Source organism: Dama dama, chromosome 28 (genome assembly GCF_033118175.1).
Source record: "Dama dama isolate Ldn47 chromosome 28, ASM3311817v1, whole genome shotgun sequence".
Lineage (NCBI taxonomy): Eukaryota > Metazoa > Chordata > Mammalia > Artiodactyla > Cervidae > Dama > Dama dama.
Genome location: NC_083708.1, coordinates 43398592 through 43420037, shown reverse-complemented (window position 1 = coordinate 43420037; position 21446 = coordinate 43398592). Strand labels below are relative to the sequence as shown.

Below are 21446 nucleotides of genomic sequence, written 5' to 3'. Positions count from 1 at the left end.
ACAAAATTTAATCTACTTAAATGGCTTTATTACCTACAACAGCAAACTCAGATCTATAGATAACTGAATTATTAAAATTTTTGTACATACTAAATATGAACAAATCCCCACTGAGTATAGTTGTCAACCTATGATAATGAGTTTATGGATAGCCTAATCTCTGACAATTATGGCTTCCATTGCAGTGACATTATTAAAGAATAACAAACTTAGTCCATCATCTAGAAATGAATCTAAGCCACAAAAATTAAATCAACACCTGTTTAACTCATTAACATCTCATCAAAATAAGGTGAAAAAATTTCCAGGTCAAGTCACTGCCGCATCCCCAGGAGAGCCAAGGCCTCCCTCCCCAGGCTGTCAGCCACCAGGCAGGGGGTTAGCTGCTTTCCGGTTCTTGTCTCATCGCAGGCCTATTTCCTCCAAGCAAAGTTCAGAGAAACTGAGGAAGGTGGGCAGAGGCCTGGGTTGCCTTGAGCCGTTTTACACCTTGCAAAAGGAAGCCCCGCAGGCGGCTCAAGGGATCGCTCCAGGCCTGTCTGGTCACTCAATTCCCAAGGCCACTTTGTGACTTTTACTCTAAGTGGGCTACATATTCTCAGGCTGCTGCAAAACAATGTCCTTCTTCAAAACACAGAAGAACACCTTTACAAGTGGTATGGAGACTGAAGCAACCACACACTGGGGCCCCATAACCTATTTCTCTGTTTTATGATAGCAAGAGAACAAAAACTCTTATCATCTTTTACAGTCAGTTATTTTTACACAGCTGCTATCTAAACAGGAAACACACAAACATATGGCCTCTGAATATGAATATTATGATCTCAATCTAGAATGGCTGTGAGACAAAGGGAATTCTAAAGAAAGGCAGGAATCTGTTTATGCAAGAATATGTCTCTATGAAGCGTAAGATTAAAAAAAAAAAAAAAACACGAAAGCTTTAGGCACAAAATTGCCAAGAACAACCGACTCAATTTAAAGCGATTTCCTAATCATATGCAAGCACCATATCCTCTCAAAAGGTTCTTTTTGAAAATATTCCCCCATTCACTCTTAACTGACATGTTCTGAAGATTTCCGACCTATCCTTAACTGTGAGAACATAGCGATATAGAAAAACGTTATCATTAGTTCAATAGTAAGCAGATCAAGGATGTGGATGAGTCAAAAACTGCATGTGTTGTGCACTCAGCACAGAAGTCAATGAGCTAAATTAAAACACTAATTAATGTTCTGCGGATTCATGTTTGTTGAATGACAAAGCCTGTAGGCCAGTTGTTGGTCAGTCGCTCAGTCATGTCCAACTCTTTGCAACCCCATGAACTGCTACATGCCAGGCTTCCCTGGCCTTCACTATCTCTTGGAGCTTGCTCAAACTCACATCTGTTGAGTCAGTGATGCCATCCAACCATCTCGTCCTCTGTCGTCCCCTTCTCTTGCCTTCAATCTTTCCCAGCAAACTCCAGGAGCTGGCGATGGACAGGGAAGCCTGGTGTGCTGCAGTCCATGGGATCGCAAAGAGTCGGACATGACTGAGTGACTGAACTGTAGACCAGTAACTACAAATTACTATCAAGGTTACAAAAGTCTAGACGAAAGAAAAATAACGCCACTCCTTCTACCCCAAGGCATCTTGGTAAACCCAAATCATCATCTAATTTTAATTTTCTAATCATCTAATTTTAAAAATCAGCTTTTAGTCAGCTATAAAGCAAATCGCCTTTGGGATGTTCTTGATGTTTCACATGCAGTACTGCAGGTAAACCTCAGAAGGGTAAAATTCCTCAGTTTAAGAGGACAGGACTCAAGGTAATAAAATCTGTGTTAAATACTTATAATTCTTACTATTTCTGTACTGTTGATTTAGGTTTACTATTGCCCCATAAAATGGAATCTTCCTCCTAATTTATTCTTTTATAACATGTGGAAACTGTTGTCAATGGAGTTGATGCAGAGTATACCGAATTCACTGATCTTTTTCGGGTCTATAAATTTTGACTTTCACTTTAGGAGGAGAAAAGACAATCTTTCAGCTGTCAAAAACTTCTGGCTGAACAAAAATGAGACACTGAGAAACCAAACAGAGCATTTTTGCTACACTGCATCCTTTGTCATGCACATTCAGCCACAGGGCAAATGCTATTTCATCCACAAAAAAAAAAAAAAAAAAAAAAAAGCTGTCAGAGGCAGCCCTACTACACAGGATGCTGAGGGCAGGACTCCTTTCTTCTTGAACGTACTGTGAAATTATGAAATTAAACTGCTACGAAAAGGTAGAGGCAGTCTCTGAAGGAAGAATTGTGGTGAAATTGTTCAGGAGTCCCCGTAGGGGCCTGGGGCTTACAAAAGCAGCCATCCCTCAAAGCCCAACCCAGTTTCCACTTCTCCCAGGAAGAATCCCTAGGCATCCCGGCCAGGATATCACAGTGCAGACGGAAACGCTCACCTTTCCCCTGATCACTGTGATAACATCTTGGGGTATCTGACCTTTCAGAGCTCCGTGTCTCAGCTTTCCAGCCTGACTGCAAACTTTCCAGGGACAGTGCCTGTGTCTGGAACTTCTCTGGATTCAAACAGTACCACCTGGCATTGCACATCACATAAATATTTATTGACAGATTAAATTTTCCTATTTCTTCCCTTTGGTTTAAAATGAAACATATTACTGATCATAAATATAGACAAGATTCTCCTCATATAAATCACTTATCACCAAACCTTTGTTACTAATGTAATTTCTAATGCTCAGTATTTCCATTTCGTTTTATAGACATGCACACAGATGCTCTGACCAGTATTACATAGTGGTCATGTCATTCATAATAAAAAGAGGAAAAAGATCAGTCAACCGCAGCTATGATAAACCTATCCAAAACTTAATTTTTATGTGTATCACAGACTGGAAGAGAAAGTTTTTCCAGGATCTGATTTTCCAAATTGTATTTCCTATACAGATGAATTTTTCTCCCACAGCTGTAGTCAGGACTGGGTAAAGACTATATAGTAGCTATGTTCTGCGTGTGTCAGCAGAACAGGACACTCCCACCCTCCCTCCCCCCACCACCATTCAAGAGCTCTGGTCCCGAATGAAAGCACATCAACAAAGAACAGCCCTGTGGCTGGTTTGGCCATGTGTTTCTTCGACCCTCCTTTTTCTCTCTCCTTCACTTAGTACATCCTACGAGCTATACCACCAGGTGGACATGCATGTCTGTGACCTCCATTAACTGCACTGACTAATCATGCAGGGTAATCTGTGCAGCATTTGCTTCTTACATAAAATGTAAGAAGGAATAACAATTAGCCCAGGGAATTTTCTTTTAAAATCACATACAGAATAAATACAAACACTAGGGTCACGCAAAATCAAAAGCTGCACTACCCTGAAGTAATTGAAAACAAAAAATGAATCTTCCCCATGCACCCCCAAATGCTGTGATTTCTATTATACACTATGAGGATTTTTTCCACTCAGGCACAAACCCTTCTCTAGGGCCTGCTTTTACAGGCTGGTCCTTGTTGGCAACACTGCTGAGAGTCTGATCATGGTGTGAGCACATATGTCACACTCACATTTCCTGTCCAAGCTCTGCTGTGTACACCTCAGCTAAGCCACTGCAAAACGGACTTTCAGTCTATGGTGCTGCGACGTCACGGTTCATTCCAAAGTCACCTTTACCCAAAGAGAGAATTCTATTTAAGTGACTCAGTGCAATATGTATGATGTGTGTAATCAACATATTAGAGTCTCCTGATGGCATCATACTAGAGAGATTATACCTTCATAAAAATTGTAAAACCAATGTGTCACTCAGTTACTATCTCCTTAAATACTTCCCATGAATCTTTTCATCTTTTCTCCCCTACTGCACTTATACAAATAAAAGCTTCTAAGTATTTCAGTAGCTCAGCATTAGGGGAATTTTCTTTGTGAAGTGGAGAGCCACACAGAGCGGACTTCGGTGCCTTTTCCAACAGCATGTGACTGGCATCACCCGAGTGTTGCTTCTTCCCCAGTCTAATCTGGAAGTTGCAGGTTGCTCTGAACAGGGCTGAGGGATTTCTACTCTACACAAGCACGTGCTCGGCTGTAAAGTTTTATCTTTTCATTTATATCTGAAAACAACACATATTAGGTTGTAACTAGTTCCTTTGTGTACCATCTGTAAAGAATAGAAAAAAAAACAACAACAGCTACTTGATAGGAAAAACAACTCCAATCATCCTCCCTGAGAAGGAAGAGCAACTTTCCTATAAGAAGCTGCTTTCTAGGCAGCTGTCATGATCACAGGTCCCTCCTCCCTGCCACAAACTCCACAATTTCTCACTTTGGCATGAATTGTGGGAAGCAGAAAAGAGAATTAAAAAAAAAATACGGACCTGAGGGGCTGCACAGCAGAGATGAAGAGAAGATGAGGGGTGAGGTGATGAGGGGTGTCTCATGGGCAATAGTGCCCAATCCTAGAGCAGACATGAGGGGACAGTGACTGCCCGGGAATCCTCTGCATTACTGATGGGAGAGGCAGTGTCTCGCACCACACACACACACACACACACACACACCCTCCCCCCTCCACTGCCCTGAGGATGTCCAGGCAGGACTAGAAGTAGTCCCTGAGAAGGCCAAATGTTACAGCTGATAGGCACGCAATTTCTACACACAGAGAAAATGAAAAACAGCAAGGCATGACAGCTTAAAGGTGATGTTAAAAGTCTCATGCAGGACTAGGGTGAATTAATGAACCATACAAGCACCAGACTGGGGCTATCAGCCCCTAAAAGATCTCTCTCCAGGCAATAGCTCACCTTGAAAATGAAAGAAGCCAAACTAGCTATGGAAACCTAAAAGTCTGCCATATTTACTTCTAACACTTTGTGAAAAAAACTGATTACATTCTACATGAAAGCGTTAGTCTCTCAGTCATGTCTGACTTTTTGCAACCCTATGGACTAGAGCTCACCAGGCTCCTCTGTCCATGGAATTCTCCAGGCAAGAATACTGGAGTGGGTTGCCATATCCTTCTCCAGGGGATCTTCCCCACCCAGGGATCAAACCCAGGTCTCCTGCATTACAGGCAGATTCTTTACTGACTGAGCCCTATGTGCCAGACCCTTAATATGAGCAGACCTTGGAGACATGGCAGATTCAGTTCCAGACCCCCACAATAAAGCAAGTGTCACAATAAAGCGAATCAGATGAATTTTCTGTTTTCCCAGTGCATAGAAAAGTTACATTTGCACTATACTGTAGTCTATTCAGCGTCATGTACGGTTGAGAAACCTGGACTGTAAAGAAGGCAGAATGCCAAAGAATTGATGCCTTCAAACTGTGGTGCTGGAGAAGACTTCTGAAAGTCCCTTGGACAGCAAGGGAATCAAACCAGTCAATTTTAGTGGAGACCAACCCTGAATATTCACTGGAAGGACTGATGCTGATGCTGAAGCTCCAGTATCTTGCTCGTCTGATGCACAGAGGCGACTTACTGGAAAAGTCCCTGATGCTGGGAAAGATCGAGGGCAGAAAGAGAGGAGGGGTCGGAGAATGAGATGGCTGGATGGCATCACCGTGCAATGAACATGAACTTAGGCAAACGCTAGGAGATGGTGAGGGATGGGGAGGCCTGGCGTGCTGCAGTCCAGGGGGCCACAGAGAGTCGGACACGACTGGGCAACTGAACACCAACAACATTTAGTGTGCAACAACATTAAGTCTAAAACAACACTGTATATACCTTAAAGAGTATTTAATTGCTAGAAAATGCTAACCATCATCTGAGCCTTCAGTGAGTCATAATCCTTTTTGCAATAACAACATGAAAGATCACAGATCATAACAAACATAACAATAATGAAACGGTTTGAAATTCTGCCGAGAATTACCAAAATGTGACACAGACACATGAAATGGACAAATGCTGTTGGAAAAATGGCACCAATAGATATGCTCGATGCAGAACTGCCACAAACCTTCATTTTGTAAAAAAACAAAAAAAAACCCCCCCAAAACCCACAATATCTGCAAAACACAATGAAGCAAAGAACAATAAAACGAGGTATGCCTATATATATCATCTCATATAATCCTGCAGTAATCCTGCAAAATGGGTACTATCTGTTTTGCAGCTGAAATGAAAAAACTGGCAGAAAAGTTAAATGATTCATCCTATGTCAACCAAGACGTATCAATCAATACATGCAGATTTCAGACTTCAAGCTGACAGAGCTTGAAGACAAAGGCCCTGGACCTTTACTGAGAATGCTCTCTGACTTTATAAGTACTACTTATATAGACCAAGGATCAGCAAACTTTGTCCTGGAGGGCCAAATACTAAGCACTTTAGCCTCTGTGGGCCACAGTCTCTGCTGCACTGTTAAAGCACTAAGGCAGCCACAGACACTGTGAACAAGCGTGGCTATACTCCAAAAAACCAGAGGCCAGTAAGTTGACTCCTGATACAGAAGAGAAGCTGGCGATCTGCAGCCCTGAGCCAGATTCAGCTGGCCAAACAGTTTTATCTTTGATCTAGATCTAGCCCATCATCTAGACTTCTCTTAGACAGGTGAAGAGCAATTCACCATGTTAAAATGATGCTCTGGTTTCACAGAAACTTTCTCAGGGTATCTAGTGATCCTTTTTTCTAACTTTCCTTTGGAAACAACACTCTGAATCCTAACCTGGGTCTCTGTGGTCCAGGCCCCTTGGTAGGAGAGCCCTGATAAACACCTGGTACCTGTCAGGTGACCTGTCATGCAAAGGAACAGAGCCATTTGCATCGTTTGTCAATGAGGGATTTGATTTCTGGGAGACTCAGTACCTGTGGGCCACTGAGAAAACAAAAAAATGGAGATTCTTAACCTGATGGTGACCAGAGACTAAGCTTGCCAAGCATGACAATTAAACAGTTAACTCATCCATTCTAATATTTTACTGAGCACTCACCCTGTGCCAGGCAGACATACAGATGAACTTCAGACTGCAAAGACTGCCTTCTAGCACTTGAATGAATACTTCATGTAGAGAAAAAATATCTACGTTGTTACTTATCATATCACGAGACCTGAGCCAGAAAACAATCCACTTTCAAGCAAGCAGACAAACTGTACTGCTTTGATCCCCCAGACAAGGGACTCTGGTTTCCTGTCAAGAGAGGCAGAATCTGTAAACTCCAAGAGGGCAGGGACCTCGCTGGGCTCAATGCCCAGAAGCAGCAGGTGTTCCCAAGTATCTGTGGCCCGTGATGCTGTGGATCACCTCCACAGCTGCTGACAAACTGGGGTGTGCACAGCCTGGCCTGAAAGTCAGATTTTTTAACTCACATTGTCGAGATAAAATACCCCCTACCTGGACTGTCTGGTAATCGGAAGCGTCGATTCCTTTCACAGTCACCTCTCGGAAGACTCTGGGCTCCAGTTCCTCTTTGGTCAGATCACAGTGATAAATGATACCTAGGAGGAAATGGGAGTCTTAGTTCAGTCCATAAACTCACCAGATACAAGAGGGGCAAGGATCACAAAGTACAGTCAGCAGTGCTGTCTAAGGTCACTGCAGAAGGAGACCTCAGAACAGCCTGGCGTGCGGACTATGTGATGCTACATAAGTGTTCACACTTCATCATTGCCATCCTGGTCTTCTTTTTTTACAACAGTCACCTCTCCATCATTTTAGAAGATTCTAATGCATTCCAGGACTAAGAGCAGAGGTAAAACCTAACGGCAGAAACGTAACAGGTCTTTCCCGATGCCAGGTCACTTAGGAGTACAGGTCAAAGAAGATGGGACCTTCATGTAGGGTTATTTCACCTGAGCAGTGATTAAGACGGAAAACTCAAATGATGTGCCCAAAGTCAACAGCCAATCCGGGGTCTCTTGATGGGAACTCTGGGGCTATTGCTTCCTGACACCCACCCCTCTGTGGACACACACGTGGACAGCAATCAGGGACCAAAGACAGCCTTTCTGGGGAGTTTTTCAGAGATGCCTTTAAAGTTCTGACTATCCAAGTAACTGTGCACAACACACAGTGATGAATACACAACAAACTTTTAGCTATTTTATCCACAAATTAAAACCCCATTTCCTTAATTTAATGCTACTACATTCTAATATTTAATATCTAAATCAAAGGGGCTTCCCTGGTGGTCCAGCGGATAAAAATTCACCTTGCAATGCCAGGGACATAGGTTTGATCCCAGATCTGGAAGGATCTCACATGCCGTGGAGCAACTAAGCCTGTGTGCCTCAACGACTGAGCCCACATGCTGCAGCTACTGAAGCCTACACGCCCCAGGGCCTATGCTCTGCAACAAGAAGCTTGCGCATTGCAAGAGAAAGCCCAGGGGCAGCAACGAAGACCCACCACAGCCAAAAACACAAAATAAATAAAACTTAACAACAACAGCAAAGAACTAAATCAAAGAAACGATCAGTAAGATAAATCATTACTGTTTGAAAACAATGACATTGCTATCGTTTATGAAACAGAATTAGTCATCCAGAGTGGCTGGTGTGGAAACAGCCCTCCCACATAATACTTTAAACATACGCTGTCGGTATATGAAAAATCAATTTAGAGAGCCTGATACTTGCTGCAAAACCAGAAACTAAGCAGTTACTCCCACAGGGTACATTCAAACTGATTGATCATGTGTTAAAATGGCAGCGTGCTTTCTTTCCAACTCCTCTGTGTATGTATGAACTTCACTAACAGCTGAGAAACAGCACTCTGCTCACCACTGGCAAAGAGCAATATGTTTAGATACTTTAACAACAGGACTGTCAATCCCCATGAATGTTATCGCAATTCCCATGCTTACAAATTATTTTAAGGTTTGTAATATATCATACAATATATGATTAACATTGACAGTGGGGAGATGCGTGATAGGACTGAAGTTACTGGCTTTCTTAGTTGAAGCTGTATTTGGATATTTGTTGGAATATATCCTTATACATAAAATATTTTCAGACTATCCTCCGGGCATACATTCTAAATTACCAGACACACTGCATACTGTACTTGCCCACATAAATGTAGTCTTGAGGGCAAAGGCTATCTTCACATATATGTTAATTTTTGAAGAGCTTCTTCATTAGTACCTGCCCCACTTCCTCAAAACACAAAAAGGCATCTACATCCTCAAAAGAAAACCCAAACAACCAGATAATGACAATGAGACTGCAGAACAAGCATGAGCCATTTAAGCCCTGGACTCACCCCAGCATCACTGTTACCTGAGCTACAGTGGATCACCAAGGATGGGGAGCCAGGATTCCCAGCTCTAACCACCTACCAGTTCCTGGGGCAGTGCCCTGAGATAAGTCACCAAAGTACTAGAATGAAATTTCTTAAGTGAAAGACAGTGAGTAGGAAACACACTCTAAATGCCTGTTTATCTAGAAAAATTGAGACATCAAAGCCTCTAGCAGAAGAATGAAATTATATAATGTGGGCTGGCTCCTGTTGGGAGAAAGGGTGACAAGTGTCTGATCTCTGTTCTTCTGTTTGGGGCAGAAGTGGCACTTTGGAGGGGGCTGGGTTATACCTAAAGGTACCAGTGCTTAATTTACTTGATGGATATTTTCTGTTTTCAGATCCATCTGGGTCAGTCCAGGTGAGCCCACTGCAGATTCATGCTGTAACGTGAGTCCCTATAGCCTAATGATGTTTTGTGTCCTTGTCTCAGTTGGTTTGCGAAGCATAAGAATCGGGTATCAGATTGGAGAAAACATCCTAGAGTCATGAATCAGAGAGGACTGGTTAGGTGATCTCTAGGGAATAATTTCAAAGTTTAGGGGCAAAAGAGAACCGAATTCGGAAGTTCCTTAAGACCAGAAGAGATGTCTTGGACTTGAGGAGATGGGACTCCTGATGAAAACAGTGCTTTAACAAGGCTATTCTAGCAAAAGGAAAGAGGGAGGGGCAATCAGTTCAGATATTCCTGCTATAATTGGAAGTAAATGTAAGGAGGTGAAAGAAATGGCAGTTAAAAGGAAGGGACAATTCTAGGAGAAACTGCAAAAGGATCAACAGAGGAGTGTGGAAAACTGGATATGCAAAGAAAAGGCAAAAGAACTCGGCAAAGATGACCCATGTAGACACTGTTTCATCCAATTACAGGTTGGGTTTTAAGGATATTAAAATTTAAAAAACTCAAACAAAAACAAGTCTCTTAAAATGTTTTTGCACTCTTTGGTCATTTATCCAAAGAAGTTGAAAATGCGTCCACACAAGAACCTGTACACAGATATTCAGAGCAGTTTTATTCATGACTGCCAAAAGTTGGAGGCAACCAAGATGTCCTTCAGCAGGTGAATGCGTAAGTAAATGGTGGAACATCCAGACAATGGACTATTACGAAAAATAAATAAGCAAATAATAATAGCAAAAAATAAATAAGCCATTAAGCCATGCAACAACCTTAAATGCATATTACTAAGTGAAGGAGCCAATCCAAAAAGTCTATATAATCTATTAATATGATTCCAACTATAGGTCATTCTGGAAAAGACAAAGCTATGGAGACAGTAAAAAGATCAGTGATTGCCAGGGGCTAGGGGGAGAAGGGATGAAAAGGGCAGAGTGCACAGACTTTTTAGGGTACTGAAATTACTCTGCATGATACCATAAAAACACATACTGATGGATACAGGCCATCATACATTTATCCAAACTTGGAATGAACAACACCAAGAGAGAGTCCTAAGGTAAGTTATGCACTCTGAGCAATTATGATGTGTCAATGCAGGTTCATCAACTGCAGCAACTATGCCACTGGAGGAGGGGATGCTGATAACGGGAGGCAGTGCACGGGTAGGGATAGGGAGGACACAGGAAATCTCTGTCCCCTTCCTTTAGTTTTCTATGGACCTAAAACTGCTCTATAGCATTTTTATGCTTTTCCCAGAGAGTCTGGCAAAGGTTCTTTGATTTCTTCTCCCTGTTTCTCAGAGCCATGCAACCGGGATGGCTGTGCTGGATTATTACCACACACGGAAGTCTGGAGTGAGCCTTAGACACCCCTCCCAGGTTCCACGAGCACAACATCACTTGGCTCAACCACTCAGTGGTTGAGCATCGCGCTCCAAACTGCCTTGGTTGCCCGTTTTCCTCCAAGTGCAGTCGCAATTCTCCTAGAATTGCCCCTTCCTTTTAACTGCCATCTCTTTCACCTCCCTACATTTACTTCCAATTATAGCAGGAATATCTGAACTGATTGCCCCTCCCTCTTTCCTTTTGCTAGAATAGCCTTGTTAAAGCACTGTTTTCATCAGGAGTCCCATCTCCTCAAGTCCAAGACATCTCCTCTGGTCTTAAGGAACTTCCAAATTTGGTTCTCCTTTGCCCTTAAACTTTGAAATTATTCCCTAGAGATCACCTAACCAGTCCTCTCTGATTCATGACTCTAGGATGTTTTCTCCAATCCGACACCCGATTCTTCTACTTAGCAAACCAACTGAGACAAGGACACAAAACATCATTAGGCCATAGGGATTCACGTTACAATGTGGGCCTATTTTCTTCCAAATGGCTTTGCTCAAGACATGTCTTCACCATGTACTTCCATGGGAAGCAAGGTCAGCAGGTGTACACCTGTCAGATATATCAGGTGTCCACAGCAGTTGGCGCAGCAGGTACTTTTGGCCCTGGAGCTTTATTTATAATTTAGTGTCTGTTGTTTACTGCAGCAGTGGACAGTCAACTTTTGGAGAGCAGTGCAAGACCGCCTTTGAAAAGCAGACATGCATGTATATGGACGTGTACATATGTACACACTGGCCATTTCCTGCTTTCAGGGAATCTAGTTTAATTATTTATTTTTACATTTGGTTCAGAAGGCCTGAGCCTGGAAGCCCTGTTCTCTGATTTCAGGTATCAGATTACAATAAGGAGAGAAAAGAAAAGGCTGGAGGCAAAACGAATTAGGAAAAGGCGAAGGAGAAGAAGAAAGCATTGCAGTGACAAATAAAGCTTGCTCAGGAGCTGCCTGCTGGTACAGAATCAGGAACACACTTCTCTTTCCAGACTTCACAGCCAGAGTCACAGATAATATTTCACTGCTTGGCACAGAACCCATCATTTTATGCTAGGACAATGAGCCCTTTCATCTTCGGGTAATGATGAACTTGTCCCTGAAATAAATGGCCACATGGGGTCACGGAAGGTGGTTTACAGGCCTCTGGAGACTCTGGCTTTTATGAAGAGCAGGTGAGCCAGCCTTGCTCTGTTCTCTTTGCTGCTCTTTATCCATTAAAACTCTTCAAAAGACTATGAGGTTTTCCAAAGTTCAATTTCTGGAACCAGTGTAAGTTGAGGCAAACAGTGCAGACCCCGCAGCACCGGGCTGAGAGGAGGAAAGCAATTTTCCTTGGTTCCTGTCCACTGGCTGCCACTGTCCTCCAGGCTTTGGGAGGAGCAGGACACCCTGACGTGAGGTACTTGACCTGTCAGTTCAGGGCCCCTGGCCCTGGTGTCCACATCTTTGTGAGATCCTCTGAAAGGTGCGTGGGTGGGTAAAGGTTGCTAGATGTCCCAGATGGACCATCAGACCTATGTACAGAACATTATTCTTCTGATTTAATAACCCTGACAACAACCTGCCATGACGGTTAAGATTCCTTAAAGACTGCCTGTTCTGTGACTCCGAGGCACACAGAGAAAAGTGGATCAGCCATCATTGTCATCTGCCAAACCCTGGGAGGAGGACAAAGTCATTTCTACTCCTGCTCAGCTCTCCCCTACATCTGCTTTATTAGCCAAGAACCAAACAACCGCAACAAAACTGGCTAGGACAAAAAGGACGATGAAGGAGCTTGAAAAACAAATAAGGAACGTGCAGACATTTCTTCAGCCAGATTGCTTTCAGGATAAGGTCTGCCCAGTCAACTGCAAACTGCCAACTGGCCAGGCTCCTGGGACAAGTTAGGGTGTTATAGCTTTGGCTGTAACAGAAATGCTGAATGCAGCCAAGTGCAGAAACAGGAAAAAACCCAAACAAGCAAAGTGAGTGTGAAAAACCTAAAAAAAAAAAAAACGTATAAAAAGAGTTATGTTTACTTTGGGGAAAATTAACTGATGCCACAAAATTGCAAATGTTTTCTTCCTTTTCTACTAGAACCAAGTAACAAGTTGTTGTTTTTTTTTTTCCCCCCTCCATATGATGTAAGACTATACTTTTAGAATTTTATTTTAATCCAGCTTAACAAAAGCAGAATGTAGTCTCAGTTTTAAAACAGCTTTTAAATGTCAGATGTGACTACAGATTTTTATTTAACACTTTTAGCTATCTGTGCTGTGTGTGTTTTGATATATATAGACTAAAGGCTGAATCTACGGTTTTACTTGTTCATACCGATTTTTCAAATCAACCTAAAACAACAGCTGGTCCTGTCCCCAGAAAAGAGACTCAGGATATAAGATTAATGAGAGTGCAGTTTTAGGTGTTGATGTTTCCCTCTGTTCTGAGCGTCCGTTTTACCAGTTTATATTAAGTAATTCTGGCTGTAACACAGCACATGTGATTTTCAATATAACATGGCATCATATTTCAGTTTATCAAAAGAAACCCAAACGGGAGTGCGATTTTTAAACTGGACCGTGTTGGTGGAAAGACTCTCACCTGGAGATAAAAAGGAAGTAAACTGGTAGAAGATTTCGGTGTCCTTCTTCTGACCGCTGTACCCCACGACACTGCCGACCTCCAGGGGGAAGGTCTTGAGGAGAGCACCAGTGGCCAGGTCGTGGAGCTGCAGGGTGTTCTTCACGTCGTGCAGGTAGCAGAGCACCAAGAAGTTGGACCTGACACAGGCTACCCACTCTGAAAAGATAAGGGCACATAAAACCTAGCGTGGCTTTCAAAATTAGCCAAAAACATACTCATTTCACTGAACGACAGTCCTGGGGCTCTACACTGTGGTCTGTGGCCCTGAGACTGGCCGAGTGAGTTTATAATTGGCTTTAATCATTCGTTGTGTTTTTGGCACATCCCTCTAATAAATCATTGCCAATGTCAGGTCCAGAGGTAATAACATATTCTCCACCTGGGACCAGGAGCCTTTGATGGTCTCGATAACGTGTGTAATACAAGTGACCCTGCGGCCCTATTTTGTGCCCACTATCATGTTACAGGACGTACAGACGGAAAACAACAAAACCTGAACCATGCTCCTCGTCTGCCAAGACTGTTTATTCAAGAAGAATGTACCAAACCCTTGCTTGGCATGTGCTTGGCACCCTGCAAGGTGCTGGACAGACCAGCAAGGAGATGAGGTCACTTCTGCCCCTGAGACACAATCATGTAAAAATATAAGTAGTAACATGTAAACAAAGGTGAGTGAGTGGCTGGTTGAGATTCAAAGTAAGTGGGAGCCCTTGAGCAAGTGCTGAGTTACATCTGGAGGACAGTGAAGGTGGGGGTGCCTGGGTGGTGTTAGGGGCAGGGCAGCTCTCTGTTGGGCGAGAAGGTGGGAAAACACAACTCAAAGAACCAAGGCCAGAACTGAAAAGGAATATGAATGAACCAGGAAGGGCGAATGAACCAGGAATGAAACAGGAAGGGAGGAAGACTGGGAAAGAGAATGAGTGGGAGGCCCATTTTCAAGAAGAAAACCATTGCCCCTTTTGGGGGTGAGTGGGGTTGGTGGTGGGAGGTCTGCTGGGGGTTCGGTGAGCTGGGTGGGGGAACTTGAGTTCTGACTCGGTCATTACTGCGGAGCTACTGCTGGACAAAAGGGTGACATACACAAAGGGTGACGACGGTGACGGACGTATGCATCCCATGGCTGACCAGAGAACAACGGTGTACATGGAGGGTGGAGAAGAGACCAGATCCCCAGGAAGCCAAGCAGAGCACCACACAGGCTGGGGATACAGTCTGGAGAAGGGTGGCCAAGAAACGAAGGGCATCTCCAGGAAGAGTCCCCAGGCCGCGGTGAGGAGGGGGCTCTGAGAGGGAGGCAGAGACAGGAGTTCCACGCCCCCATCCCGGGCCCAGGCCGCAGCTTCAGTGTTTGCTGTCGGTGATGGAGCTGGGAGCGCGGAGGTCAGCGGGCAGAGGAGGAGAGGAGCAAGTGGTGCGGGCAGGCCTCAGCGCAATCCACCGTGCCCTGGACGAGATCGGCCAGCGATGGAGACAGGCCATCCAGAGAGAGAGGCTGTGGCAGACGCAAGCCAGCACAGGGCTGCAGGGAACAGCTCAGGAATGTGGAAAAGATGAGCCTTTCTTGGTTTTCATGGTATGGAGCAGGGCAAGGGGCTTTTAATGCTGCTTATTTTTATAACCCAGGAAACTAGCAGCTCACACATAAAACATTATCAATGCTCAACAAGACATGGGCCAGAGGGAGCTCTGAGGATCACCAGGGGCCCCAGTCTTGTCAGGTTGTTTAATTCCTACTGCAAGCTTCTCAAGTCAGGATGTAAAAAAGAACTATTACACCTACATCCGCCAATATGATTTTTTTAAAGTACTTCAATCAAGCAATGTATTTCACATGGCTTTAATGTTTCAAAGAAAGGTGGGGGGAAGGAAGTAAATTATTTCTGTCAAAAAATAATCAATCTGTGTTAACTACGAGTACATCAGGATTCTAAAACAGACAAAGGGAATAAGAAAAGGACAAGGTGATTTGTAGACTGTCGTTAATAAAAGCTCTGACTTAACAGCTGTACTTTATGATTCATCTCTAGTTTTTATTCTCAGTAGGGCGTTATGTGCTAATGATATATTGCAAATTTATCTGCGCTTCTCTTTGAATTGATGAGTTGTAGTGAATATTGAAGGTTTCCCCTTTCCAGGGTAAAGAACTTATAACCTTCCAGAGGGAAGGTTATAAAAATACATCACTGCTTCCACAAATCTCCGAGCATTGATTTGCATTTCATTAGATCTGCAGGTGAGACAAGGATTGTCACCTTAAGGTATAGTTAAAACTGCTTTGGGGGTGGGGGCTTTAAAAGGCAGAAAATTCACATTTCTTGGGAAATATTTGCATTTCTGATGGTTCCATACAAGAGAATCGCTGTTCCAACCTGACCTTCACCTGAAAAGCACCCAGGGCACTCTTCACAAAGACTTGTGCCAGCAATTCTCCTTTGGACCCACCAAAGCCCAAAGGGCCCTCTGGTGGCAATAAGAAGTGCTCACCAAGAGCTGGCTCTTACCACCCCTGGAGGGGACATTCTGTCTCAGCTTGCACAGAAGCCAAAGTTGCTGCAAACCGGTTTCCTCACATGAAGATGTTAATGGAGAAGGCAGGACACCTGTTCTAAGATTCTCGGGTCCTTCATCCAACATATGAGGTCCAGAGAGTGAACAGAAGGTTTTGAGGAGACAGATGAACAAGCTTCCCTGGAAAGAGCCCCCGTCCTGTTGTTAAGTCCCCTCCCCACCAGGAGAACTCAGCTGAGAGAGATAGAGCACCGATGCCTAATCCAAGCTGAGAAGCAGTTTTGGACAGAGAAGAGCCTGGGATGAGCTGCGGTGCTGGGCTGAAGATAGGGGCTGAGCAGGTTAAGGGCATGGACAGGGTTGTCTTGGGTCCTGTCCGATAGGACTGCCCAAGGTGTAAGAGGCCTCTGTACAGAAGCGGGTGGGTGGGTGAGCCAGGTAGCCAGAGGCAGAGCGGAGCACATGAGTGAAGCACTTCCTGAGACTCAGCTGTAATTGTGTGCCCGCCTCCTGCTCTACAAGCCAGGCCAGACTGAACTATCCGCAGGCACAGAGCATGCTGCGCTGAGCCAGGGAGGAAGGGTCCTTACTTTTCCAGGATGAGCACTTGAATCTGACTCCAATATATGTGCTTCAAGTCACTGAAAAACCCATGTCAGGACTGCTTTGTCTGACACAGGGCCACTCTGCTGCTTTCACAAAGAATTATTTTCCTGATTATACACCTTATACCTTCCCTTGGAATGGCCCTAGATTTTATTCCTATTCAACCCATCAGCAGAAGTTCACATCCACAAGCAAACTCTTCCCTAGCTTGAAGGTATTCGTTTCTCCTTTTGTGTCAAAAACTGTAGCAAAATTAGTGAGTCTCATTTTAAGTCAAATCCAGCTTTCAGGCAATGAGTAACTTATAAAGCAATACATCATTTTTGGAAAATCACTGAGAAAATGAAAAATGGGAACTTAAAGGCACTGTGAAACATGATGGACTCAGACGTGATGCTCTTAAGACGTTATTGCAGCATGGTGCAATGGATCTCAATTAAATCTGACAATACTCTCTCTTCTCTTCTGGCAAGAGGACTATAAATCCAGCCTAATATCTACAATAGGTATAAAACGAACCGCCAAGGGTTGTTCCAAAGCTGAAAACTAAGGATTCTGAATCCAACTAGTTAAAAAAATTTTTTTTAATATTAGCACTTATTATCAGATAATAGCTACACAAAGACAGCTGATATTTAATAAAAAAAGCTCCACCTTTGAAGGTCTGGATTCATACCTTCACAATTTTTATGAAGATCCCACGCAATATTGGGCTAATTATAAAATGTCACATGGTAATAAACACTTGGCTGCTCTATTAAGACTTCTCAGGATCATAAGTTGAAGGTTCTTTACCTTGTAACCGGTTACAAGAATGAGACATACACCAACGTCTTGACATTCTTACCAGAAAGACATTCTTACCAGAAAGCACGACCTCCAAGCGGCATGGACTCTTACCTAAGACATCTTTCTCGTGCTCAGGAACCAGCACTTTCCACCTGGACTCCTCGGGGTCCGTGAAGTCAATGTTGATCAGGCGGTAGTTCGGAGAATGGCGGTTTGTCTTGAAGGTGAAAACGGTGCCCTCGTTGGTCACGTAGTCATACTCCCCTTCGAAGTTGTCGATCAGCTTCACCCACTTCAGGATTCCTGGTGAGAGACCAAGCACCTCCGTCACCTCTCTGGGGTTTGAGGGGGTGTGGTTTGTGTGTAGGGAGGGGACAGATCTTTTCTGTCTGCAGAACACAAAGCAGACACAGTGTTTGGAAGATCTAAGGCATGAGATAGAGCGAGGATGACTGTGGGTGAATTTTAAGGTTTCCAAAAACCGCAAAGGAAGCTTTTCCAGAAAAACCTGGCAATGAAGATGAGTGGAGAATTCTCTGTCCAAGGAATCTGTCTGAATCCCTGTAATCCAGCACATCCTCTTCGACCTAAGTGGGTCTCAGATCTAAGCACGTCTCTCTACCTCCCCTCCATCACTCCACCCCAAGTCTTCATTCCCTCTGGTGATGAGCAGTGGCTCACAGCTGAGGAATACCGCATCCCCCGAGGGACTCGTGGAAATGTCTGTAGACACCGTGGTGGTGACGACTTGGAAAGTGCCAGGAGGGCTGCTACTCTCTGCCTCTACCTAGTGGGTAGAGGCCAGAGATGCTGTGTCAAGATATAGAATAGCCACCCGGACAGAGTCAGCCAGCCCTGAATGTCAAGAGTCCATAGCTGCGAAACCCTGGTCTGCAGCATCAGCTTTCCGCCTGGTCTTCCCACCACAGTGTCTTAATATCTCACACTGGTCCCAGTTGGTACCCTTCTTGGAAATCTCCCCATGGCTCTCTGAATAAAATCCAAATTCCTTCTTATGGTCTCCACGGCCCTGCATGTTACAGGCCTTGCCACTGAGCCAACCTCGGATGCTCCAACCTGCGCCTCACCCGGTCCTCCGGCAACACCGGCCTTCAGCAGGCTCCTTACGGCATGCTTCACCTCAGGGCCTGTTGTACGCTGCCTGCCGGACCCACCCACAAACCATTTCTTCATAGCGCTTCTCTCAAGATATACACAGCTGACCCTTGAGCAACACCAGCTCGAACTGCATGGGTTCATTTATGGGAGGGTTTTTTCCAATGGTAAATACTGCAGTATTTAACACATGATCTGTGGTTGGCTGAATTCATGGATGCAGAGGGACCATGTATCCAGGGGGCTGACGATAATTTCCACGTGGTTCAAGGGTCAACTGTACCTAATATGCTTGTTTATAATTTGTCTTTTTTTTATTCACTGCTAGATATTCAGCACCCAAATAGAATGGCACCTTCAAAGGTACAAAATAAAACTGGTGTTGAACGCAAGGGGGAACACTTTCCAATCCTTCTGTTGTAAGAACTAGTCTGCTGAAGGTCATCACTGCAAAGAAACCTTAAATGCATCCACCATCATTATCATTTAAATGGCTTACTAAATGCCACTTTTAATATTAAAAAAAATCCACTGGGAAGACATCTGGTTCATAACGTATCAGACATAAATATTCAGAGGACATCTCAAAAATTTTATAAACGAGAAAGCTCTATGACTTCTAAACAGCTCAAAGACAAGCCAGATCTCAACTATTCTCCAATGAATCTCTTACCTTTAATTTCACAGTGAAACTGCTACATTAATTTGGATAGTTCATTTACATTCCTGGCGATTTTACATTCATTATCTAATTCATCTCCATAACACAACATCTTTATATAATTTGTTGTTGAATTAAATTAATCAGGGAAAATATAATCCCATGGTAGTTTTTCAGTTACACATAACAGGATTAAAACCCCAGCTCCAACCAGTATTTGGCCACATGACCTTGAACAAACTCTTTATCCTTTGCTGAGCCTCACATTCTCAACTATTGAGAAACAGTAAGCAAATGAGAAAGTTATTATAAAGTAACTACTAATACTCACCCCACAACAAAAACACAACAAATATTATTTTAAGATAAACTACAGGAATTAAAAATAATAAGATAGGCAGTTTAAAAAAAACTTTAGCTTTCCCACATATTAGTAATACCTATTGGAAAACATGGTGGGGGCAGCAGGGGACTTCATTTACATTAGAAGCAAAATTAATGAAATACTTAGGAACGTACTTAACAAGAAACATGGACTCTATGAGAAAAGCTCTAAAATTTTTCTAAAGAATCTTAAAAAACAATGAAACAAAACTGAGTTATTGGAAACACATACCATATCCCTAGATGGGAAGACTTACTATTTCAAAGATGCAAATAATTCCAGAAGAAATCTATAAACTTAACACAATTCCAAATGCTTTTTAGAGAATTTGACAATACTGTTTAAAGTTCATCTGGAAGAATAAGCACTTAAGTACAATGGATATATTTTTGATGACAAAACAAGAAGGAACTTCTTGCACTATGATGGCCTGAACAAGCCCTCTACCCCTTGAAGGTAATTATTATCCTTTTATGGTAATCACTTTCTTATTTGTCTTTGTTCACTTTTTGCCTTAACATGTAGCCATGAACGCTACAGTCTAACTTTGCCTCATTTTTAAATTTCTAATGTAATGAAACTATACAACATGGATTTTTTGAGTCTGATTCTTTCTATTCTTGGTGTCTGATCTGACAGTATCTTTGTAAGATTATTTATCCTCTGGTTATCATTATTGACTTCTGGTTAAATCCTACTGTATACAAAGAACATACTCTATATGATTTCAATCTTTTTAAAATTGTTGACAAAAAATTTGTGGCCTAATTTTTCTTAAGTGACTTTAAAATGTTTTTATGACTGAAAAGAATGTGTATTTTGCAGATTTTTGCTGTGATATGCTAAGTTGCAGTTTACAAAATGAAGCAGAGCAAAAGCTAAGAGAGTCTTGTCAAGAGAATGCACTTGGTCATAGCAAACACCCTCTTCCAACAACCCAAGAGATGGCTCTACATATGGACATCACCAGGTGGTCAATACCAAAATCAGACTGATTATGCTCTTTGCAGCCAAAGATGGAGAAACTCTATACAGACAGTAAAAACAAGACCTGGAGCTGGCTATGGCTCAGATCATGAGCTCCTTATTGCAAAATTTACACTTAAATTGAAGAAAGTAAGGAAAACCACTGGGTCATTCAAGAACAACCTAAATCAAATCCCTTATGACTATACAGTGGAAGTGACCAATAGTCAAGGGATTAGATCTGGTACAGAGTGTCTGAAGAACTATGGATGGAAGTTTGTAACACTGAACAGGAGGTGGTGACCAACACCATCCCAAAGAAAAAGAAATGCAAGACTGAAAAGTGGTTGCCTGAGGAGGCTTTACAAATAGCTGAGGGAAAAAGAGACGGGAAAGGCGGGGGGAAAAGGGAAAGACATGCCCGAAGGAATACAGAGTTCTAGAAAACAGCAAAAAGAAAAAAGAAGGCCTTCTTAAATAAACAATGCAAATAAACAGAGGAAAAACAGAACGGGAAAGATCAGAGATCTCTTCAGGAAAACTGGAGTTATCAAGGCAACATTTCCTGCAAGGATGGACACGATAAAGGACAGAAATGGTAAGGATCTAACAGAAGCAGAAGACATTAAGAAGAGGTGGCAAGAACACACAGAAGAACTGTACAAAAAAGGTATTAATGACCCAGATAATCACGATAGCGTGTCACTCATCTAAGAGCCCAACATCCTGGAACGTGAAGTCAAGTGGGCCTTAG

At 43.1% G+C, this 21446-nt stretch overlaps 1 protein-coding gene across 2 annotated transcripts in view; it reads right to left on the bottom strand.

Moving 5' to 3' along the window:
* PREP (prolyl endopeptidase) overlaps positions 1 to 21446 on the bottom strand; it is a 133324-nt gene that overhangs the window by 45170 nt on the left and 66708 nt on the right. For both annotated transcript variants that reach the window (XR_009690994.1, XM_061132020.1), the window contains exons 8-10: positions 17676 to 17867; positions 13620 to 13817; positions 7346 to 7449 (exon numbers count right to left, since the gene is read on the bottom strand). Coding sequence is in view for 1 of the 2 variants with exons in the window: in XM_061132020.1 (XP_060988003.1) it covers positions 7346 to 7449; positions 13620 to 13817; positions 17676 to 17867 (494 nt within the window). In the remaining variant the exon portion in view is untranslated. The remainder of the gene's footprint in view (positions 1 to 7345; positions 7450 to 13619; positions 13818 to 17675; positions 17868 to 21446) is intronic.